Source organism: Misgurnus anguillicaudatus, chromosome 17 (genome assembly GCF_027580225.2).
Source record: "Misgurnus anguillicaudatus chromosome 17, ASM2758022v2, whole genome shotgun sequence".
Classification (NCBI taxonomy): domain Eukaryota; kingdom Metazoa; phylum Chordata; class Actinopteri; order Cypriniformes; family Cobitidae; genus Misgurnus; species Misgurnus anguillicaudatus.
The window spans coordinates 20,904,037-20,930,360 of NC_073353.2; the positions used below are offsets into that span (position 1 = coordinate 20,904,037).

A 26,324-nucleotide genomic window follows, 5' to 3' on the forward strand; every position below is an offset into this window, starting at 1 on the left:
AGTACCCCCAGGACCTGCTTAAATATACCCTTGAGTGCGAATACTGGATTTCCTGTTTTTGCAAAATAACTACTTACAACATGGCCTGAGGAAATTATTGAAAGAATGAAAATACGGCTTTTTTTAAATAGGTATTTCCTTATCAAACCATGGTCAAATCAGGCTGTCGTTTTTCTTTGACAAAAATACTTCACTAGGCCAAAAAGGAGATAAAACCAGAGATGGAGGAGGAAATAAAAGATAGAGTGACAGTGAAGAGCAAAGTATTGAGTAGATCTCTTCAATCTGGTCTTCAATTCAGAAGAATGAGAGAGAAAAATAAATGGATATTAAGAGCTTTCAAAGCTTGCTATTTTCTTTTAAACCATGACATTTCCACAATTTTCTAGTGTTCAATTAATCTTTTAGACCTGGCATGATGCAATAGCGAGAAAGGCTGCCCAGCTACAGGCAGCCACAGCATGCCCTGAGAAAGGCCTGTTTTGCCAAGCCCCTGCAGATTGGCACTTTTGAATTTGCCCCTTGAGGGGAAGGAGGGCATTAGAACTTTATCTTTCAGAAAGAATAGCGGGTGATTATGATGTAATGGGGTAATTGGGAACAGGGTGAGTAATGACTGCACTGCTTGTCAGCAACAGTTGAAAGAGCATATAGTGTAGGCATTGATCTGTCAGAGAGAAACAACTCTTCACTTGCAGGTCACAGAAGACTGAAGTGACGTTTTGATGAAATGGAAAGACCTTGATAAAGTTGAAAAGCATGTTGATTGATATACAGTAGTGAACTTGTGACTATTTACTGCGGGAACAGTTTGATCTTTTCAAAATTAGTTGTGTTGTCCAAAAACTCCTATAAATAACCCTGGATGCCTTTACAGTCCCCGTCCCCCGTCATCAACAACTGAATTACACAAACTATACTGCAATCCACTGCGGACCAACACGAGTCAAGTTAATGCTGATGTATGCATTAGTTTGGTTTATGAAGCCATTTACAGCCTGTAAGTGTTTGAAACGTTTTACTTTCAGGTAATGTAATCCAGCCTTATATCTGCTACAGGACCAATTTAACTGTTTAACTCCAATGCACTACTTTCTGTCTCTCATACATGTAAAACCATTAGAATATGGACCTTTAACCTCCTAAGACCTGGTTTGTGTCATCACATTTTTTGTTGTTTGCACCATAATCCTTTATTCTGTGTAACTGGAACCTGTTGTACACAAACGTGGACAATAACACTGCTTCATGTTCAAAGGAAAATATTTGGTTATTATAATTATTGGTTCTTCCTTACCCCAAATAGCTGGAAGAAATGCAAAATGCAACCCAAAGCTCGGGTCTTAGGAGGTTAAGACCATTTCTACTTCTAGAAAGAAATGTCTTTCTATTGATGTAATAGACAGTTCAGGAGCGACTAAATGTTGGGTTATAATAGTGAAGATAATATTACATTTAAACATTTGGCAGATTTTTTTATCCAGAGCAACCTATAGTGCATTTAAAGTAGGCCTATATATTTTTATTTGTACGTGTGTTTCATGGGAATCAAACCCACAACCGTTGAGCTATAAACACAATGCTCTACCATTTGAGCTACAGAAACACAAACAGATGCTAAATAGTTTAAATAACTGTGCTTAAAAATACAAAGCAAACACAAAAAAGTTAGATTTGCAAATGCACATACTGTAAAATGAATTTTGATAAAGATTTATTAATTTTCGCCAGCGCATTTATGACAATATTCATAGAACAAACCGTTTAAGGTACCGTTTAAGGAACAACAGTTTAAGGAACAAACCGGTGTAAGTTATACACAAGTAAGGGTTAGGACAAGGTGGCCTCTCAAATTCACCTGACCTGCATGCCTTTGGACTGTGGGGGGAAGTACACCCTAAAAACAATACAATCAGTGTTAAGCCCGATTTATAGTCGTGCGTAAGTAGCTACGGCGTAAGCTATCCGTAGCCTGTGCGTAGCTCTGCGTAGCCTGATGTGCACCTCGCAAAAATTTTAACAGCGCGTCAGATCTACGCGGACCGCAAGCGGTAGGATTGGTCCACCAGAACCCCTCCGGTCAGGTAAAAAAATCTGCGTCATAGGTATTTCCGTTTGTGACGGTGAAAACAAAGATGAGCCAAGTTGAGGAGTGATTTAAAGGCTGAGTCCACGATGTTTGAAAAACGGTTTGGAAAAGGAGACTGGCCGACTACCAAAACACACTTATAGCCAATCAGCAGTAAGGAGCGTGTCTAATTACTGACATCCTTGCCGGGTTGCGTGTGTGTGGGGCAGGTCTTTTAAAAGAAGGTCCAGATTCTATTGGGGTAGGGGCGTCTTTGTTTAGGTGATTTCAAATATCAACATTGGCTTTCAAACATTTTGCACTCCGCCTTTAACTCAAACTGCATCAAAAGTCGTTGTTTATTTACTTCCATCATTGCTGGTCTTCTTAAATTATACACAACAAGTTGCTGTTTCTTCTTTTTGTGGGTTAACTTGCTAAGCTTCTTCTTTTTTGACTTTCGCGCTGCTACTGTGGTTACACGCGTGGATACTGCCTACCAGCGGTCTGCGCGTGTGTTTGCACGTCGACGCGGACGACGACACGAAAGTATAAATGAAAAATGACTGGGAACCTACGCCGTCGCGGCTACGCCGTAGGACCTACGCACGACTATAACGAGCCCTTTAGCTTTGGGACAACACACTATATTTATTTAAGGGGCAAATTAGCGTCAAAACGCAATTCCAAAAAAGGCAGATAGGAGTGGTAATATCCGCGGGTTATTTACTAAAAAGGTGCAAATTAAATAACACAGGCGCAACAGCTGATTTCCATAACGACCAACACAACTTTGTTAAGAATACATTGCAATAACATATTTTACTAAAAAGTAGCAACAATTTTCAATCATTGTTTAAGCCCTTTAGGAACTAACATTTTCAAAAAAATTTTTTGGGAATGGACATATTTGACTGTGACACTCAAGATGGCTACCAGGTAAGCAGTTCTTATTTTTTATCTCCAGATAAAAGTTGAAATTTTGATCAAAAAATTTGTCAAGAATACATTGCAATAACATATTTTACTAAAAAAGTGCAAATAAGCAGAGCTGATGCTTTGCAGGTGTGGGTGATCTACTAACACCTGATGACTTGAGTTCAGCACCACGGAAATGCAGGGTGTGAAATCCAAGCTAACAAAGCCATAGTACACTGCAAAGAACAAAAAATAAAGTTTATAAGAACTTTTGAAGCACCTGCTATTGTGTGACTTCTCCTCTTTAATTTCCTCCAGCAAATAAAAAATGACATGGCTTGGCAAATAATATTTTTAAATAATATGTTCCTCTGGCATTTCAAATAAACTCTCAAGGACTTTTAAACTTTCAAAGAGGAAAAAATCCTCTCCTTTGTACCACACGCTCTCTGATCACTACGATGCCTCCTCTTATCAGCAACAATTGCAGCCATTCAAGCACAAAATGATTTAAGACATGCTTTTTTCTGTGTTAAATAATGGCGCAAATAGCAGTAATATCACACGCACAAACCTTAGTAAATCGCATTGCGTGAATCCTTTAAATACTCTTCTCTCATATATTTTGTGTCTGAAAGGAAAACTCCTAGAAATGCATATGCAATAAGGTCAGTCGCAAAAATAACAACACCTTCTCAGCGCTAAGTATCCACTGCTTTTACTGATTGTATACTATACATTGCCTGCTGTACAACAGTAACAGCAGATCTTAAAGTAAAAACACAATCCAATACATCTTTGTAATTAAATAATTTAGCCCGAGGAAGAAAAAAAAGCTAGAGTAAAAACAGACAGTGAGTGGGAGACAGAAACAAAAAGACCTCAGAGATAAAGAGAGCTATAAGTGACGGCCATAAGGATGAACAGCGTGTGTTCAAAAACACAAAATCTTAAACAATAAGTCTCCCAACAGGGGCCAGACATAGAAACACAAATTGTTGCACTCAATAAACAAAAAGAACAGTTACATATTTCTGTACTGCTACATAGTCCTTAAGGCAACTCTATTCACTTGGCGGTCATCTTGGTAAGGGCAGCTATCGACTAAAATAAAAACTTTGTCAAGATTACCTTGCAATAACATATTTTAAATCAGCAATATAGTAATAAACAGTGCTAAGTTTTTGTATTAGATTAATAAACTCTCATGCTGGCAATCTCGTGTTGGCAATGTGCATTGCATTATAGGATATAGTACTCTAAGCAGTAAACTCTGTTGTATACTACTGTACACACTTGGCAAACATGTATAATGTTTTCTAGGTATTTTATGCTCATTGAAAATGTGCATACTATGCCCATACAGTACATACTATCTAGTGCAGCAAAAATTCTAGCATGTTTGTAACATTAATACAGATATTAAGGTTATATTTTCACATAAAGTCTTTATATTATGGAAGATTATGTTAAATTACATGATTTTGCATACTGCTTTTGTAAGTTAAAGTACTGTTACCATTTTCATTTTGTTACATAAATGAAGTGGCCGGCTCTATACTTTATCTGCTGACTTTATCCCCAAGTCAAGCAAACTGTTTCAAAGTTATTTGCGTTTCTGCAGCTCAGTTGGTAGAGCATTGCATCACAAAGGTGGTGGGTTTGATTCCCAGGGAACACACATACTGATAAAAATGTACCTGCAGTGTAAGTCGATTTGAATAAAAAGCTTCTGCCAAATGCCAAAATATACATTTGTGCATGTGTGCACTACATATAGAATTATCTTTATGTTGACCTTTTACAGTATTTAGCTTCTGTAAAAGAGAAAAAACTAAATTGATTGCAGTACTTTATCCATCACACTAACTGGACCTCCATCTGATGCGCCGCAGTTGCAATTTCATCCTGCAGGGGCTGCTGTGGTGCTGTGATCCAGATACCAGTGACAACCACATTCCCAGCTTCTGCTAAATTTTTCCTCATTATCTTTTACTTATTTGAAAGTCTGAGTCGCAATGTTGAGATGCACAGCGACAGTAGCAAACAAAACACCTGTGTTACCACATCACAACACTTTATCGGAAACTGAAGTCACACCTAGTCAAAAGGCAGAAAGTGCAAGAAAAAGTGTTGCGGCATTATTAGACACAGTATGCGTGTTACAAAATAGCCTTGAGCACGTGGCAGCCCATAAATCCCTTGTTTTTTTACCCATCCATCAGTTTTCTTTTCAATCCAGCCATTCATTCGTCCATCAGTCAGTCCATCTATTAGTTGATCTATTCATCTATCCAGCGGCACAAATCAGTCGTTCTCTTTGACAAGTCAATCTGTCTGTGCTAGGCACCACGCGTGCTGCCTTAGCCTCCACACAAAAAAAAAACACGTCTCCAGCGGTGCTAGACTGAACCAAGACAGGCAATTAAAGTGAGACACTGAACAGTGAGCAGCAGAGGAGATCGGAGGACTGATAAGACTGACTGCATATACAGTTCCTCTGTATGAGGAACAACTACAGTAAAACTACAGTAACAGGTGCTGACATGTTATAACAGCACTGTCAGGAAATGCCACTTGACTTTTATCCAGCGACATCAAATGTAATTCTTGTTCCCCATTCAATATATTTCAGAGGTTTCCATTTGTTTTTAAAACCCGTGATAGTGTATATAACGGCTGTGGCCTTAAAAATGCTTAAACTTTAAAAGAGTAAAATTGTATGTTTGCAAATGATAATTCTCAGTGAATAATAACTTAATGCAAATCACATGCAACACTGAACATAGGAATACTGGCGAAGGAGTGTGAAATCTGAGCATGTCGTACTCAAAACATAACAGTATCCTGAGTGCAGACCGAGAGCCGCTAAAGGAGTATCTGATATGGAGTAAGAAAAGCAAACGTGTGTACTTGACTACTTCCAGTGGGTATACAACAGCTTGAGATGAAACATTGTGAGTTAATTATGCATTGCGGAATATGATATAATCCATTTGATTCATTTGGCATTATGTGGTGTTTCTTTTCACCCTTGGGTGCATTATAAGGGGCTGAAACAGCACGTCTCGAGAAACACGAGAGGCCAAAACGATGCTTAAAGTGCATCAGGAGTGAACGGCTGCGACTGCAAACAGACAGAGGAAAGATCACACGCGGAGCTCAAGCTGACATTTAAAGAGACAGACACAGACGTGATGTCTGCCTCGCTGTTTTTTTCTCATCCATTAAGATAACGTAAAGCCTATCGGCCGCGTATCAGTAACATTGGCTGATCCTTATCAGGAGAAAAACCTGTCAAAGATGGAGTCCAAGCCCTGAGGAAAAAAGGAGCGTGTCAGGACATTGTCTCTGGGAATTCCAGTATTTTCCATGTGACATCTGCGGCACTCCAACCTCGTTTCCTAAAACCTGAAAATGGCAGATGTCACAAGTGGCACTTGGACTAAGAAGACTCGCGATCGCTGAGGGCCTAACTTTTTTAACGTGCTTTATGCAGTGTTAGATACATTAGAGGAATTACGCAATACAAATCTGTGCTGAATTAAATTGACTGTACATGCCGTAATCACTAATCTAGCCGGTTGGATCTGATTGTAAAGTTGTGGAGGATGGAGCAGATCTAGTATGATCAACTTGCTTTTAATGTTAAAAGTAGTTGTCTACACCATGCACATGGATATATACAGGGGTTTACACATGCATTTTGTGAATGTATCATTAATGTGTATCATTTCATAAAAAATATAAATGACATTTATTTGTGTATATAATTTTAAAGTGCACCCATTTCATTGCTAAAAACAGTGTTATTTTGTGTATTTGGTATAATACAATGTGTTTGCGTGGTTATGGTTAAAAAAACACATTATTTTCCACATACCGTACATTTTTGTAGCTCCAGATTTCACTTTCTTCCTGAAATGCATAGATTTGAAAAGCTCTGTGTCCCCGATTGGCCAGCTAATCTGTATGTTTCACGTTGGAGGTCAATGGGCCCAAAAATGAGGTTCTAGCAAGGGCAGTGGCGGTTCTAGACAAATTTCACTAGGGGGGCCAAGGAGGGGCCAGTGTTTTACCAGAGGGGCACATAAAAAAACGGCAAGAAATTATATTTAAAGATTATAGGGGCGGTTACAGGAATTAGTTTAAGACAGGACTAGGCCTTAGTTTAATTAGGAAATATAACTAGTTTTAACAAACATGGGTTACTAAATACTTTACTTGTGTGCATTTTGAAGCAAAACAAAGGGCACTGATGTATTTTAAGGTACGTCAGTGCAAGTTGTTTTCAGTTTGGACAGCTCTTACATTTATTTTAGTCTAGGACTAGTCTAATCCCTTTCCGTGAAACTGCCCCATAAACTTTATCTTACTTTACAATCATATAAATCTTTATTTAATACAAGAGTGAGTGCAGGTGCAAAAGGGGAGTTTGGCTCTTTTCTAAAGCCCCCCAACTGAAAATCATGCGAGCCTACTCAATAAACTTTATGAATGCAAATTTTTATAAAGACAAATGTTTGTTTTAGTTTACATATAAACACACATTGCTAGACAGTTAGGGACCACAATCTAATCAGTATTTAAAATAATATTTATTTTAAATTGTAAACATTTTTATATGACACATTTAATTATATTCCTCCAATTATATGCACGTGTATGTAAGAGCATAATTACAGCGCTTTTTACAATGTGTAAACTTTAAAAAGTTAGCGAGATGTTGGTTTTGCCTGTTGTTGATGAGTAACTGCTGTGAATGATCACAACGCACTTAAAAAAGCCGCGTCACAGGATAATAAGTGAACAGTGTCCCAATGTCAAGTGAGCTAGAGTCCTTACCAGTGCCCAAACCTGCATACACATTCTCAACATCGGAAAATTGGGAACGAATTGAGACACTCGCTGAGCAGCACCCAGCACCCGCAGCCAGCTACAGTGGTTGGGTGTGTCGCTCTTATTTGCCCGTTAAGAACGTTGTGCGTTGGATTAGTTCCGCTTTTGGCGCTCGTGTGTAAAATCAAAATAAATGTATACTTTTTTATTTGGTCAGCACGGGGTGGCCACAGGGGTGGCCAGGGACTTGTCTACAGAGGCACGGGCCACCCTTGGCCTCCGTGTAGAACCGCCACTGAGCAAGGGTTTTTGTAAGACTAGTGCCTTTTTAAGTGCCAGTCATCCCCAAAATAAACGTCTTTTGATTACATGCACGTTCATTCTCATTATTATTTATCCTTATGTTAGCTTATAAAATGCAGTTTCCACACCTGAAAATAAAACGTCATACAAAGATCGTTGGATTCGTTATCTAATTGGCTACACATTCTGTCTATCATTTTTCCATGAAATCATTGGAGGAACGATCTGAACTTCTGTCACAAAATACTACATTTATGATGCTAGAGCATCTGTATCTCAAAACAGAGACCATACACTGATGCTAAACACATATATATATAGTAATGTTAATATTATTAATGTTTGTAGACAGTAGGCTATATTGTTAGCAGCATTAATAAAACGATGTCATCCCGCCCCCAAGATCCCGTGTCTGTCGAGAGGTTAACTTACAGGCTGTGAGTCCAAGCGGGAGGATTTATGATAATGTCAGTCTTTACTACATCACCAATCCCAGGAAGTACAATCCATGTGTTTGTTGTAGTCCAAGAAAAGAGATTTACATCGGAAATGATAACTCGCATCATCGTTTATTTTGGGTATGTACCTTTTGCATATCGTTAACATGTACTAATACACACTTACACAACAAAGGAAATGTAAAAATGTGAATCGGAAAATAGGTGCTCTTTAAGGCAGTATAATTTGTTCATCATTGAAAGTGAATGTATTTTCATCATTTGCCGAAAAGAGAGATAACAACATTAAAATACAACACTAGTTCTATTTCACATAATTTGCGCCTGGTGAAATGGATTGTTGGTGGCATTTTTGTTCCCTGCAAAAGTCATGCAACTGTTTAGTGAATTCACCCCTTAATGTTTCAATCACTTGGAACAACTCTGGTTCCTGACAGAAGACAGAGATAGCGTCTTGGAGTGGGCCTGTCAGCCGGGTCTATGGAGTGATGGATGTCTGGCACAGTGTTTGTGACAGAGTAAAAGCTCAAGGGAAAGACGATGGAAAACTGGGCCTTTCTGTCAGATCATTAGTTCCGTACCAATGGGACGAGTTGACCTTAAACTGAGGAAAAAGTGTGAATGAAAGAGTCTTGCGCAAGGACGCAATGGTACTGTACATGTAAATATTCACTCGTATGTGATACTTTTAAATGTCTGGTTTACTGAACTCAAACACTTTGGCACATTTTATTCGTTCCTCAGATTGCTTTCAGTTCCCAGGTTTACAATCTCCTCAGTGGGTGAAAGATCTTTTAGTGTAATAGCCTTTAAAATCTTGCAATGTGTCAGATAAAAACTTTTTCACAGTATCAGCTCTCCATTTTTGGTTGCTTAATGCCTCTATTTATTGCTTATTCATTGTGAAGCTTTTGGAAAGCAACAAATAAAAGTATTGTTTTTCCTTTCATTTGCCCTTTTAAAATGCTACCTACTTCAGCAGTGGGACTTAAAACAGGATATCCAATATTAGCGAGAGTTTGAAGTAGCTGTCCAAACTGATGAATTTAAGTTAAATTTCATCTGGCAAAGTAAAGGAGCAACTGCATCTTGGTGCATTTCGATTCCATCCTTGCTTTTTAAAGAAGCACATTATCTGTGACAGCTCAGAGGCAGGGTGGCCGATAGGGCCATGGGAGGAAAAAAATAGAAACAGATGAGGTGAGATATCCTGGAGAGGCACAAACACGAAGCAAAAAAAAAAAAGAATCTGGTGCACGTCTAGATGATGTATTTTTTGCACCCTTCAGTCAGAGACGTGCTTGTCATTGTGTGACTGAGTGACATTCCTCATTCCCAGGATGCCGGGGTACGTGCTGCATGCCTCCGGTGAGGAGGGGCTAGTGAGAGGGTGGAAAGGCTCCTGCCTGCCTCCTTAACCGCTTGGCAGTCTGCTCTTGATTAGAACGAAGCTGTACCCAGCAAGGAGCTCTCGGGGCCCTGTCAGGGGAGACGGCTCTTCTGTAATAGCGTCTGACAGGCCGAAGGGGAGCCGCGCGGAGACTGATACAGATGCTGCTGTCCTGAGCGGCATTGGGTGCAAACGAACATCACCCACCTCTAGAGATTCCCCAACTAACCAGCTGCCAACTCACCATCCAATCTCATGTCTAGCACATGCCATGTGCAGGGTCTCAAAGTACACAGACGTATGACACATCCATCCAACATAGCTAGGAGGATAAACAGGTGCTATCTACGTGACTACATTGTAAATCCCACCAGAATTATTTCTTTTTTACAGGGAACTAGACCTATTCAACTCTGAAATAACTTCCTTCCGGATTTTAATTGCTTCAGTTTTGATATACTGGTGAAAGTTATCTCCTGTGGCATGCAGCTCATGGAGGAAAGCTATTAGGGGTGATAGACATGAGGTAAAAGAGCAAAAGAAAAAGCTTTAAAGGTTTTAGAAAGATAGGATGGAACGAAAAAAAAAATACTATTCGGGTGGCAAAGAGAAGCAGCAAGTAATGATTACTATGTCATCCTAAATAAATCAATAAAACCTATGCAAGTTTCTTTGGGCATTTTATTAAAATGCATTGTTTTATCCAGAATTATTTATTCAGAATATGAATTGAACATTTTAGTATGGATAAACATAATATACTGTACACAGAATATTGGGTATTTTCAGGATCGGGAAATCCAGATCCAGTTTTTAAATCATAAAAATGTAAACTCTTCAAAAAATTTACTTTAGTAAAATATGGACAGACCCAACTGATGGGTTTTTATCAGTGGCGGCTACTGACTGCTCATCCGAGGGGCGCAAATTCAAAATAAGTGTTCGGCGTGTCGTGTATTTTCAAAATATGTGTTTGTTGCTTCATGTGAACCATGTGCATCACGTGTTTTGTCAAAATAAGTGCCTGCTGCACATGCGTCAAAACCATTTATGATGAAGAGACAGTCACGTTCAAAAAATACACGCAAGACACTCCCTTAACAGAAAACTCTGATTACGCATGAAATGATGCAAGTATATGGCAAACGCGAGCGTCTCTTTTATCATAAACCCTTTAGACGCTTCTATTTTGACAAGAAACGTGATGCACATAGGTTCACTCGACGAGCAGAACACATATTTTGAAATAACGGACCACACAAATTAAGGGCTACAACATACATGTTGTGACGAACTTCGCATCGAGCACCCTCGAAAAAAAGAAGTCACCGGTCGCCACTGGTTTCTATTAACCTATGCATGTTTGTTCCAATTCATGATTTGGTCAAATATGGACCTTATTTTTAGGTACATTTTGTTTTACCCCACCAGTTGAGTTTGACAATATTTTCCCAAGAATGGATTGAAACAATCCATTTTAATAGTGTATATGAAATGTAAAAATGCATATTGCATACAGTTTGAGGGAATAAATAGGCATAATTAGACAAACCTAATGAGGTAATTATTTATGTTTATCAGAAGATTGTATGAAATTCCTCTGTGTTAAGATGCCCTTTCTCATCATTCCACTTGGACATCCTGCAAGGCGTGGCCAATTCAAAACGAATTCCAACTCATAACTCAAAAAGGAAGCCAATTCTCGATACTCAAATTTTGCTTCTGACCTGTAGAAAATGATTTATACAGCTCATTGTCTCAGATTTGTAGAGGGACCGTCTAATTGCACCAGGGAATAAAGGCCCACTTTTAATCCGTCTCCAGCCTGAGCAAAAACCATGTGACTGGATGATAAAAGGATCACAAATGCATGGAAATATATGCAAAGAGGTCTGGCTGAAAATGGCTCTGATGATGGGCAGCCGAAGGCCCGGAGGGAAGGCGTCCACCTTCTGCCACTGTCTGCTAGTCCTGAGTTCACGCTGAAGGAGAACTGAAGGACGTGCTGCTTCTCATGGGTAAATTCATTTGAACGCTGCTTCATGCTTAGAACTCAATCTCAACAGCGTATGTTACATCAGCCAGACCACATTCGAAAGTCAAAAATGGCAACACCTCAGACATCTGAGAATGACTGGAGGGATAGTGTATCAACCAGGAATAGAGAGCATGAGAGCCAAGCAAGAGAAGATGAAAGAACCTTTCCTTTCTGTGTCAACAGATGAAGCCCTCCTTTACACTCCTCACCGTCTGCCATTGGATGGAGAAACAGATAGCTCAACGTTGCTGTGCTGGTCTGGATCATACAATAAAACACAGTGCTTTAATACCACCACAAAGCTTACACATTCAGTGGAAATCAGCCTACAAATAGCTTGCTCATCGTTGTCCCTGCATATTTATGATGGGATAGGAGAAAGCCTTTTAACGCTGAAAGGCCACACATCACCAGTATGCCAGAACAACACTATAATGTAGCTTGCAAACTGGCCTAAAACAAAAAGTTTAAGGCTAAGCAATAACCCGCCCATTAGAAGGGATCATGCGAGAAAGCAATAAACAGTAAGTGCACATAAATGACCAAGCTTCAGACCTTTAGATCAGATGTGTCATAAGATAGTAATTTATCAGCTTTAGCATACACGAGCGTCCACAATCATTGCTGAATCTGTTATGACATGAAGGTATGAATGTCCAGATGGGGAAAATCGAAGAGCTATTATATATAAATGGCAAACATTGAGAATTATACTCTGCTTTCTACAGTTGGAATTTATTTAGAATTCATATTTCAAAAGATTGATATTTTAATCATTTAATTAATCGAGAGAGAGAGAGAGAGAGAGAGAGAGAGAGAGAGAGAGAGAGAGAGAGAGAGAGAGAGAGAGAGAGAGAGAGAGAGAGAGAGAGAGAGAGAGAGAGAGAGAGAGAGAGAGAGAGAGAGAGAGAGAGAGAAAGAGAGAGAGAGAGAGAGAGAGAGGAATACTATTTATGGCATTCATGTTGTGCCCCCGGGTTTGAAAAGTAACTTGTTTACTGATGCAAAGGTATGCCGCAATTTGAATTACATAAATTGAGAGCTAGGCTGCCTATCTTCAGGCAGGTAAAATGGCATAAAAAGGCTAAATTGATTTGGAGGTTAACAACCTCTCACTATTCAATAACATGCTTAAGAATGTTTTTGGCAAATATTGCCAGCATTTAAATGACTTTTATTTCTGAATCGCTCTCAATTTCTGCTTTCAGCCATAGGGAAGTGTTTGGTGCATTCGATTTATTTTCTCAGCTACATTAAATTGCACGTTTCACAGTTCTTTTGAACTTAAATTTCCTTATTCAAAAAGCATCAAATATAATGCATCAAAATAAACAGCAACCACGGGAACAAATCGAAAACATGAACGTTTTGGATCTGCAACACTGTATACAACCGGAACAATAGAAAGGTTTCACATACAACCAACACTTTGCAAAAACACCGTAATGCTTCTGGTTTAGGCTTGGGTACAGTAGGACTGACATTTTATTTTGCTAGGTTGTTCTCAGACTGTATTGTATACGACATGATTGTACACTCACCCAAAGGATTATTAGGAACACCATACCAATACTGTGTTTGTCTTCAGAACTGCCTTAATTCTACGTGGCATTGATTCAACAAAGTGCTGAAAGCATTCTTTAGAAATGTTGGCCCATATTGATAGGATAGCATCTTGCAGTTGATGGAGATTTGTGGGATGCACATCCAGGGCATCAAAAAAGCTCCCGTTCCACCACATCCCAAAGATGCTCTATTGGGTTGAGATCTGGTGACTGTGGGGGCCATTTTAGTACAGTGAACTCATTGTCATGTTCAAGAAACCAATTTGAAATGATTCGAGCTTTGTGACATGGTGCATTATCCTGCTGGAAGTAGACATCAGAGGATGGGTACATGCCTTGGTGGTCATAAAGGGATGGACATGGTCAGAAACAAATGCTCAGGTAGGTTTTGGCATTTAAATGATGCCCATTTGGCACTAAGGGGCCTAAAGTGTGCCAAGAGAACATCCCCCACACCATTACACCACTACCACCAGCCTGCACAGTGGTAACAAGGCATGATGGATCCATGTTCTCATTCTGTTTACGCCAAATTCTGACTCTACCAACTGAATGTCTCAACAGAAATTGAGACTCATCAGACCAGGCAACATTTTTCCAGTCTTCAACTGTCCAATTTTGGTGAGCTCGTGCAAATTGTAGCCTCTTTTTCCTATTTGTAGTGGAGATGAGTGGTACCCGGTGGGGTCTTGCTGTTGTAGCCCATCCGCTTCAAGGTTGTGCGTGTAGTGGCTTCACAAATGCTTTGCTGCATACCTCGATTGTAACGAGTGGTTATTTCAGTCAAAGTTGCTCTTCTATCAGCTTGAATCAGTCGCCACATTCTCCTCTGACCTCTAGCATCAACAAGCCATTTTCACTCACAGGACTGCTGCATACTGGGTGTTTTTCCCTTTTCACAATATTTTTTGTAAACGCTAGAAATGGTTTGTGCGTGAAAATCCCAGTAATTAAGCAGATTGTGAAATACTCAGACCAGCCCGTCTGGAACAAACAACCATGCCACGTTTACAATTGCTTACATAACCTTTCTTTCCCATTCTGACATTTAGTTTGAAGTTCAGGAGATTGTCTTGACCAGGACCACACCCCTAAATGTATTGAAGCAACTGCCATGTGATTGGTCGTTTAGATAATAAATTGAAACAGGTGTTCCTAATAATCCTTTGAGTGTATATTATCTAAGAAAAACATCCACCACAGTGTAGTATTTTTTCTCTAGCTAGTTTCAAGACGACATTCTATTACTTATTTAATCTTTCTCTAGTAAAGTGACTTGGTATTCAACCTGGCAGAATAAAACACACTTTCATATTTAACAGCAGTCCTCCTCCCATTAATCCCAGGGGCTTCTTTTCTCTCTATGGTACATGCGGGAGACACATCAGAAAGTGACATCGTGTCCAAACTCCTTCCAGTTTGTTTTGGTGAACCCCATGGAAAGCAGTACAAGTCAACCAAACATCCAGACCTAATGAATACTTAAAAAACCATTAAAAAGCCGATCTTAAATAAACATCCCAGCGTGAGTGATGTGCAGGGCACCTCCAAGAGCTGGTGTGAGGTGTATAAACATCACGAAATGAACATTAGGGACTGAATGACCTCTATTCATGGGCAGAGAGCAAACCATATTCTTCTGTTCAGCGAAGCTACCTCCCTGACTGCAGGCTTCCCCAGGGCCTCATAGCCATCACAAGCCTCACAATGATCCGTCTTTGATGAATTATTTCGCTTAATGGAATAAAGACACAGGCCATTATTAGATTAAAGCTATCTGACGCCAAAGTTCTGCTTGCACGCATGTGGCGTACAGTCCAGGACGCTTGAATCAAGCCATCCTATTTTCACCAATGGCATTAGCGCCTGAATTGAAAACAAATGAAAACAAGACACAGATTGGGGGCTGTCCTAAAATGCAAGTGATACAAGTATTTGGACTAGAAAAAGAAAGTGGTGGGGGGGCAGGTATCTCTATTTATCTCGCCAAAAGAATTAATGTTCCTTCGCTAGCTGGGATAAAAATAACAGACTCATTGAGTGCCTGTGTGCTCTGTGCCTTGGAGGGGCTCTAATGCATTTTCATTTAGACCAAACTCAGATATGTTATTAAAGACGACTCACTCTGTCTTCATTTCAAAGTGATCTCAAGGCCAAAGTAGTCAACGTGGGACACTTTTTTGTTTAACAAGAGAGTAGTAGTCCTAATAAAAATCTGTAATGCAGAAAACAGCGGGGGTGGAAATAGTGCAAGATCACGTGAAGTAACATTAATCATGCCATTGCATCTAAACTGTGAGGCCAATTGTTTTAAAACTGTAGCTTTAAATGATAGATGTGTGAACTGAAACAAACAACAACAAAAGTGCACAAAAAGAAATGAGATTTTCTACATAATTAAAAAAGTGTGAAAAGAGAAAATGATCGTATTATTGTGTGGTCATTGTGTTCTAGGTATGGTTTTAATCGTGTTTTGGCTGCTCTATAAATGAATGTGTAAATGAATGTTTAACTAAAGCCAAGTGTCCAGTATTTAGGAATAAAATCATTCATTCACATCTGTCAAGTCTTACTATGGTACTTAAAGGGATACTTCAGCCAAAAATGAAAATTCTGTAATCATTTACTCACTCTCATGTTCTTACAAACCCGTATAAATTTATTTGTTCTGATGAACACAAAGGAAGATACTTTGAGAAATGTTTGTAACCAAACCATTCGTACACTCCATTTACTTTAATAGAATTAATACTATGGAAGTAAATGGGGTCCACAAATATCCCTTTAAACAACACAAAACTTGAACAAAACAGAATTATTTTTTCCATTTTTATTATTTGTTCTATTGGGTTTCAGCCAACAAATAAAATGATCTCAAAATATACTTAAAGTCTGAAATCATTTGTACCATTGTAGGGTGGTATGAAAAATATATATATAATATATACCGAAAGTGGCTTTACCTTGAAGTTGCATATACATGTTATTATGTCCCCAATTCTGAGACATTCCCCATCAAACTTGCATGTGTTGGTGTCACAAAGAAATAGATCTGTGTCCCGGTCATCATCACCTACAACACACAAAAGCCAGAAAACATTATAAATCTCTGCTTATACACAGCAATGTGTAACTAAAGTAACTAGCCCAAACAAAAAATTGTTGTTTAGACATGTTTGATCATAATAGTTTTCTCAGCTGGTCAGCAGGCAATGCTTCTGAATGGTCCATCAAGTTATAATCCGCATCATAGACTATATTTTGTTCTTTAGTCATTTTCTTAACGGGAATAAAAGTATTAAAAAAGTATTTGTGGAGGATTAATGATTCGGCGCACAGTGAAGTTCTCGGAATAGCCGTATGAGCAGCACCGTGCTCAGCTTTCATTATAAGCTAAGTAAAGGGTCTGTGAAATATTTTCATTTCGCTGAAAAGCTGGACGCACTTATTTTAAGTCTGCGAGGATTCCTTATAGTGATTACAGTTGAGATGAGCTGTTCCAAAAACACGGCACCACCGAGTCAAAACCAAATTGAATTTTTCAGAGTACGCCAGCTTACCGCTGTTCATTTATGAGTGTACCCATTAAGCACTACATCATTCAGTCTTATCTAACACCTTTTGTAATTATGCAAGAAAAAAGCATCTCTGTTATTTGCGTAATTTTGTAAAAATGACACGCACATTATGCAAAGAATAATATCTCATGATAAGTTCCACAATGCAGCATATATTCTGACTCAAAGCTCCATACATCATCATAATAAGACTACATGACACAAAACAGTGGGTCTGCTCGGGTGCCCTGGGATTTTTGCTGTCAAAGCAAATAAGCTTCTAGCAAGTGCTACATAGTATTTTTACCCCATGTTATTCGGTGACGCCTAGAAGCTAGAATGAAGCAGAACATTGCTCATTGTAACGACAACACCAGAGGACATTCAGCTACTTTGGGCACCCGCTAAAGGGCCAGAAACAGCGTCAAAAGATGTCTTACATAACCATGCGCTTTATTTGCATTTCAGCTTAAGAAATCGCCAATGCTAACGCTACAGAGAGGGTCAAAGAAAAGCAAGACTTGTGAGATAGTTGTTATACTAATGGCGTGTGGCTCGGGCAGTGTTGAGAATTTCTGAAAAATTACGGTTTGTGTATAAATCCTATCTTGTAAAAGTTCATATTTGTGTTTATGCTTAATAGCATTGCCTGTAGCTACAACAGTTCATTAAAAATCTTGTTTACAATCAGTTTTTTACGGAGTGATAAACTGACATTTAATCAATTGAACCTCCTGAAGCAACAACCACTAGATTATTTGCCAAAGCTAAATCAAAACCACAGTCAAACCAGTACTAGTTTACCATTGCTTATTGATAAAAAAAGTTTCTGCTAAGACTAAACTTGGATTAAATCGCGCACCTTGCATTAAAGATGCAAACATATCCGTTAATAAATCATATGGATGCAAGGAATAATGTCAAAGGTTGCTTTGCCAGAGCCATCATAATAAAGTGGATTTTTGAGCCATGCAGATAATGCATCTAAAGGGATACTTAACAACTTGTGCAGGATAGTTAAAAATATCCAAAAATAAGACTTGAAGTGCTAGTTTTTTAGAAACTGTGAAAGAAACACTTCAACATTATTAGAGTTTGGCACAAGTTAAACATCAGCCGATCTCAAAAGGATTCACACTGTTGGGAATTGTCATTCTCACCCTGCCACAACAAACCAACAAGGTTAATACACTGATCTAACAAAACTCAGCAACTGCAGGGATTTTTTTGTTGTAGTTTGTTTTTGTTTTAATATTTATTGATGTTTGTTGAGTCCATCTGAACAGTTAATCCTCTAGACGTGTTTCTTGCTTTTCCTTTAATGCTCACATCACCATCAGCAAGGCTAAACCAGATACGTCTTCTTTTCTACTGAATGTTATTAACATTGATAATATGAATCCAAACAACCTGACAAAACCAGTACATACACAAGTCATAATTTGTGCTGTACATAAAGCAAAACCTAAATCTTTTCAAGTGCCCCCTGAGGTCTTGCACACCCCTGCTTGGGAATCTGAGCTCTGGAGTCCATCAAGAAGTTCACTGCCATATAAGGTTAGACTGAAAAAGTAAAAAACTCGGAGGGAAGTTTGCAGGTCACACCGGAGGAAATGAGTTCTGGAAACGTGCAGTGCCGTGCTTGCAATTTTATTAATTTCTCCATTGAGCACTCTGAAAGGTCCTTTAATGCTTAAACAGATTTTAAACTTAATGAAGACATTAGTCAGGTAATTTGATCGGCCTTAAAGAAGCATTTGCAAGTCTGTTAAAAACGAGCTTTAGGACAATAATGAGATACCGTGAGAGGAATGGAATTTTGTTATGCTCTCTTTAAAGTCTCTCTTGCAGGACGATCTTTCAGTAGCTGTCTACATAGACAGATAAGATCTGTTTTACAATTCATTGTAAAGAAGGCACTGTCTGCAGTATGAATGACGAACAACAAAACTCAAAAATTTAATAAAAATTCCTCAAAGTCGTTCCTTGAAGACACAGACCAATGATTAGAGACGCCAAACAGGAAATTACATCTTTCATCCCGAGAAATTCTTCTATCTGATTGCCAACAAAAACATGTTAAAACAACACATCCTGCATCTAAAACAGCCTTCATGTACGTATAAAAACCTTTTAAGTAAAACAGCAATGTCAGGGTACATCATAGAAATCATATAACCTACATGTACTTTAAAACGCATTACATGCAAACATCCTGAGTGACACACGGGGGATGATGCATGACTATTTAGGTTGCCCTAAAATTTTGAATTAAATCAACTTAAAAATATCAGTTGACAATTTTTACACATTTCCACTTTACTTATACTAATATTTTGAAGTTTAATTATCTCAAAGTTTTAAGCCAACCAACTTACTTTTAAAAAAAGTTTTGCTGCCTTACACTTTAAATCATATAATATGGTAAACTGCAAAATGACGAATTATTTTAACATTACAAAATTACACAATTCACCTTTAGGAAATGTCTCATTAATCAAACAAATAGGCTCAATCCACACAAAAAAAGACTTGTGTAAAGGGGACCACCAAACAAGTCAGTTAAAACCTCTTCAAAAAAATCCTCTGTAATGAGTTTAACCTTGGTACCTGCTTTGAAAATGGGTTGTTTGGAGTAGCATAATTTGTTCCATGACTCGGCCACTTTTGCATAAAAGCTATTTAGTGGTTAATGAATAGCAATTTGAAACAAACACGTTGTGTGAGTTATAGTTTTAGCTTGCCGTGGCAAGGTGAAGGGTGGATTTATGGATTCAATTTAGGGAATGTCCATACATCTTCATAACACAAGTCACACACAAATACATATAAAGGACCACGAACCGTATTGATTAATAATTCCACTTACAATATTATGATTAGCCAACAATGTCCACTTTATCAATATTGCAGCGCTGTGGACCAAATGTCCTTGCTGAAGTTGTGTTGCTCTAAAATTTCCTGTTGCTTTTGCTGTTCATGTTCTTCTTGTCTACAGTGAAATAAAAAACTTGGTTTGGCTCAAGCACCTGGCCTTGCAGTTTTCCCTTTTCTCCCTGAGACCATCGTATTTTCATGAAAACAAACGAGAAGAGTGCAGCCCATGTTACGTCTCACAAGGTGCCAGACGGGAGAGTATCTTGGGAGATACTGAATGTTCTTTCTGTCTTGCCAGCGAGGTGAATAATTGAAGGAAACAAGCTGGCAGCAACACAGATATTCTAAAGGTGAGGTTTAGACACAACTCGAGACATGAAACCATTTTCTCTGGCTATTAAAGAGTTGTAATACAAACTCCAGGGCATTGTTTTTAGTTGAAAATGCTTTTGCTTTTATTTGTGGTGTATTAGGCAATATCTAATGAAACATTTTTTTTTTTTAAGGAAACTGTTTCATTTCTCTTAATTGAATACAACATGTGTTGCTTCTTTCCTATTTTTTTTCTGAACTTTTGTTTATTAATATCTTCTGCACTAGTTATAGGAACAGAAAAATACAAAAATTGGGTAAATCAGTATTGTGTACTTAAGGTCTGCGAGTCGAAACGTTTGTATGTGAAATGAAATTCTGAACTTTGTGTTCTGTATAAGGTTAAGAAAGGTCTGCTGTCTATTCTCGTCTTTTAAGTTAGTAATTTTTTATCTCTTTTACAGATAATAAGTAAAAACCCTTTAGTTAACCTTCAGTGCAAAAACAGAGCCTCCTGTATGAACAATCAAATAAAACCTCTCTATACTTTCCGCAGTGACTAATTTTACTGTAAAATTGACAAAAAGTACTGAAATATAATACTGCCAAGAAAAGTGAACAGATATTTCAGTGATATAAAAACCTTGCAAAATAATTTACACTGCATGTGTTGGTTGCCAGTGCACCATAGGCAGTTTGTTGACTACACAGCTGGCTTGTCTCTTTGGACATTAATGCTGTGTTTTAATGCCCAATTCACTGTTAGAAAATGTACTGCTGTAAGTTTTATATATAAAAAAAGTTTTAAACTGTAGACCAAAAGTTGCATCTGATAAATGCAAAAATTCCATGTGTTGGTGTTAGTGACTTGTAGCATGCACACTATAATTTTTATGAACCACAAACATAGGCTGATTGACAGCTATTTGAATAATGGTCCCTAAATGCTTTTAAATAGGTTTTGCATTCAAAACACATGACATTATATTATAGTAAAAAGTCACTTTGCATATCAATGTTTGAAAAGCAAAACATGCTTGAATGAAAATAAATACAGGCACAAGTTAACCTGTTTGATTCATGCAACTAGTGCTATTCTCCATGGTCTACAATGACTGTATGATTGTATTTAATTTGTTTTACTAGGATCATTAATAATCTATTATCATTGTTTTTGTAAATCATGGAAACACTAATGTGGCCTGAAGGCATGTCTGTGGTTAAATTTCCCACGTCTCATGCATGCCATTGCCATGAGTTTTAAAACCAAGGTGCAAAGAAGAGGCAAGGTTTTGGAAAGACACCTAATTGCCCACGGTAAACTGCTGATTGATAGTCAGGCGCCAAGGCGAGAAACTCAGCACAAATATGCAGCGAGTTCCGCGCGCCTTGGGGCGCTCGTGATGATTATTTCACGTGCAATCATTTGAACATCGAGACTGAACCATGGCAATCCGAATCAAAACCTACTACTTAATATCACAGACGGACTAATGCCCTGCAGTTATTGTAAAGGCATTATATGAAGGCCAAATCTGATTGGTAAAACATGCTTTGAGTTACTTTGAGGTCTGTGTTTTGAGGTTTTTATGTTTATTCTTAAAAACTTAAACTTGACCGAGAATTTTAAAAACACATTTTCTACGCTATTTGCCGTTCGATTTAAATTTTTTTCACTGCAAAGCATTCAAAAATTAAACGATTATTTTAGGGTGTAGAGGTTCCTGACTTAGTTTCCCCTGACCTCTGTCAAAAATAAAAAAAAAGTTTCAGGAAAATGCATTAGAGTGAAGACTTTGCCTAAAAACGCATAGCAGTTAATCTTCACAGAAACTCAAAAAAGGTATTTTGAACAGAATGACATAACAGAATAAATATTCATATACATAACAGAGTGAGATATTTTGATAGATGTGTCTTGAGTTTTCTAAGGTCTAGTGATGAAAGCTTGTGTTGAACTTACAAATCATCAGTTTGAACGCACTGAACTTGAAAAACAGGTAAATTAATGTGCGGCAAATGTTTTATCATCTACTGTTAGTGAACCTCGGTTTATCTGTGTGAACAAAACAATTCCTTTATGCCGCAAGTGTGCCAGAAGATTAAAATGAAAATTTAGAGACTGGTAAATAAAACGATCTCAGAATCAGTTTAAATAGACTTCACCGGTGTCGCATCATTGTCATTTTCCATATTTATATTTTTTGCTTCATGCATCATTTCCCTTTTTTCCAACACTAAAAAATATTTCTTGCATATTAAGCGTAACGGATAAAGAAAAATAGGATTAACTACTTTATAATGATTTTTCTTTATTTCCCTCAGCTATTGAATAGACACGATTGAAGAGCTTGCGCTAAAGCGAACATCATGTCTTCCACATCTTTTTAATTATAACACATCATGATATATTTAGGTATGAAACTTTACTATGCTAGCTATAGTTAAATAAACGTTAAGCCATCGTCAAACTGCATCCCCTCAGCGCAAACAACCGACAGGACAGCAGCACCAGCACCATTAGCGGATCACTTGAACATCTTACCCGAGCAATTCCAGCCAGTTGGAGTCTGACAGTCGCTAAGAGAGGACGGGAACGCGCCAAGTTGTTGCACCGGGAAAGTGGCAAGAAATGACAAGACCGCAATCCATGCCCACTGTCCCACCATCCGGCTCCACTGTTGCGGACTTCGGGGCTCGTGCAGGGCCGCCGACACCGAGAAACCCATTTCAGTTCCCCGGACGCAGTTCAGAGACGCGCAACGGCAGCCCTGCTCTTAATGATATCAACTTTGCAGGTAAGCTTAAAAGCCAAGAGAGGGACATTTTCCAGAAGTGTGCCCCATGAAGCAGCTGTTTCAGGATGACCGGAGGATCCGCCCGAAGCGAGAGCTGGGTGCAGATGCGGAATGAGAGAGGTCTGGGTGCTGAAGTGGTGATGACAGGGGTGGGAATGGTATCGGGAGGGAAGTGTGCCGGGTGATCGCAAAACAAAATGTTCAAAAACAAAGAGCAAGAGGTGGTTTTGAGAAACAGAAATGGGGCAGAAAGCATATATCCCATCCGGAGTTATAACATCCAATGAAGTGGGTCAGAGACACTGGGTGTCCTCGTTCCGTGCGCTCGTGTAGCGCCGTGAGTTTGTCAGAGACGCGCCGCGTGCCATTCCTCTGTACCTGTTTACCACAATAACGAGCTGAATGCGAGCGGCAGGTTTCCAGAGCGCTGCGGATCACGTGGTCTGGGGAAAGGGGCGGGGCGGAGCCCATGCGCGCCTCCGATTGGTGGAAAGGGATGCAGGAGTGTCAGGACCGAAGCTATGGTCCAGCATAGCGACGGCCGCTACAGAATAGTGCACCCTGTAGTCTACTTGAACATGACTTCGGTTTGCTAACGGATGGGCGAAGGGCCATGCCGAGAAAGTCTTCCCAGTAATTGAGCGCTGTTCTGGGCATGATGGCAGAAGAAATCGATGCGAAACTGGTAATTGCAGTGTTGTGAAATGATTCCGGTGCCCTAAACAGAAACTACTGCAGAGGAACAGGGCAGTGTTAGGAACAGTCCGCTAACACATGCCCAGGCTGTGGACATAAATATGCATAGACGCTTTAGTGTAGTGGATATAGCAATATATCATACATGCTATATTTTATTTTTCTTACCGATTAAGCATCTGCTTATGCACATAAAGATTTAAATACAGTTGCTTCCAAAAATGTACATTTACTTAAATTGTGAGAATGTAATTGTTTAGATATTACAATATTAAACTATGTGACATTTATTTAAAAAGCACAGTTTTAAGCAAAACATTTCACATAGAAAAAGGAAAAAATGAATAAGCTATAGATATACTTAATAAAAATAATTCTAATAGACAAAAAAATAATCAGTGCCCTATAATATGTCATCTGTTATTACTAGAAAAAAGCAATCAGGTCCATCCCTAAACACAGCTGTCACATGGGGCAAAAACAGATTTTACTGTGATATTGTATGAATTTATAAGCCAGCAATTCACTACATTACCGGTTATCACTAAATTTGCATTGGCTACTGTAAGACACCTTAAATCGTAATTTTGAGAATAAATTACGTTATCCTTAACAATCTGATGTGAAGTGATGAATGTTATCAAGATTATTTTGTGTATTATATTATACAATTGCATGTGTACACACCTGATTGGTGTATAAAGGTTAAATTTTCAGGGCCACCATACCTGAAAGTTTTCACTGCATACAAGCTTCCCACTTTAAGGACAACTTCTCCAAAACCAACTACATACAAGCAAAAGCTGACTGTGTAAAAGGTAAGAGGTTAGTTATTAAGCTAAAAATGAATATTCTGTCATTGTTACTAACCCCCAATCATCCAAATATACATGGTTTTCCTTTCGTAAAACATATAAGAATATGAAAATTGAAAAAAGAATAAGCGCATAACATTAGTGAGAGATTAGTGAGCTACATTGTGTTCCTGACATAAATCTATTAAATGTTTTCATATTTGGAATGTAGCACAAAAATCATATAAACTACTTTGAAAGTAGGGGAGAGCGGGGCACAACCTAATGCTTTTTGGGTCTATCATTCAAAAAAATATTTAAGTTTGATTGTGGGACCTACCGTTATTGTACAATTACACCCATAGGTGGGGTTAAATGTAACAAACAGAGGGTTAGAAATTTTTATATACAAATAATTCAATAAAATTCTGTCTATATACTAAAGGTTGATATTGTATATATATATATCTGCCTATAATAGATAGATATCCACACATTCATCCATCCACGATCCTTCTAACCATCCCTGTATTATGCATAAATGCATAGATTTTTTGAAAGGGCTGCACAATTAGTTATTATGATATTGTATAACCAGTTATCATTTTGATGTATAGTATTGAAGTAGTTTTCATTATCATCGTATACCCGAGGCTTAATTGTAACATTGTGTTACAACTAACCCCGCTGTGTAAAATGTTTTCAATCCCAGCTATCAGTTACTAGGAGTTGCTGACATGTTTCAAAATGGTGTTATGTTTTAGGTAAGTAGACAGTGATTTAAATAGGCTGGATTTGGTGACTTACGCACCCAACTCAGAAATCGAAAAAAAAAAAAACACAAGACATTTTCTTTTATGGCTCCAAAACAATCTTTGTTCAATATCTTAACAAAAACACATCAAAACTTTTCACAAATTCACAGGAGATCATCTTCTGACAGTAAGAGAAAAAAATCACAGATTGCTTGGCCCTGTATGAATATGTAAAGTAGCCGTGTTACAATTAACCCAGCATTAGTTTGTGCCCTGCTTACCCCTACTTTTGAGGTGTTTTTTGTTCTTTTTGAATTTGACAGTCACAGCCCTCTATCCATTTTATGTTATGGGAATACAAGAGCTATGAAAACATTTCTCCTTCTGAAAGTCATACGGGTTTGGAATAATATGAGGGTAAGTAAATGATGGCAGAATTATTATTTTTTATTATTATTTTGTTACTCCTTTAAACCAAGGCTGCTCTTGGGCCAGTTTGAGTCTTTCTTACTAGCCTTTTAGAAGATTAATAAGCTAAGCAATTTAGGAACACACATAACTTAATTCTCGTTTGAGAGCAACACTACATGGTAACAACATGCTGACATTATGTATCAAATTAACAAATTATGTTATTATTTTTTCCAAGCATGCCTTTCAGGGTTTGTTTAAGTCTTGTTCACAATATCATAATAACAGTAAGTGTATTTTATACAAAGCGAAGGTCTCTGAATAATAGAGGCTCTTTACTGTGTGTTATTTAAAGGAGAGAGTGTGCCAAGAACAAAAAAGCAATACAATGCACTCTGATGGCAAGAGAGAAAAAAACAAATAAAAGGTTTCCACACAATATACTGTAAACTGATGATAGATTACAGAACCTCAAAAGAAAAAAGACTTTGCATTAATGTAATGTTTTAATATACATTTATAACTTATTATTCATTTTAACTTTA

The 26,324-nt window shown here is 38.2% G+C and overlaps 1 protein-coding gene across 2 annotated transcripts in view; it reads right to left on the reverse strand.

Annotated features, from left to right (window-relative positions):
• tmeff2a (transmembrane protein with EGF-like and two follistatin-like domains 2a) overlaps window positions 1-23,533 on the reverse strand; it is a 76,910-nt gene extending 53,377 nt beyond the window's left edge. The window contains exons 1-2 of one of the 2 annotated variants that reach the window (XM_055215145.2): window positions 22,871-23,533; window positions 16,543-16,652 (exon numbers count right to left, since the gene is read on the reverse strand). In XM_055215145.2, coding sequence (XP_055071120.1) covers window positions 16,543-16,652; window positions 22,871-23,054 — 294 coding nt within the window. In that variant the 5' untranslated portion in view covers window positions 23,055-23,533. The remainder of the gene's footprint in view (window positions 1-16,542; window positions 16,653-22,870) is intronic. The other variant, XM_055215144.2, reaches the window with a different exon arrangement.
• Window positions 23,534-26,324: the final 2,791 nt, after the last annotated feature.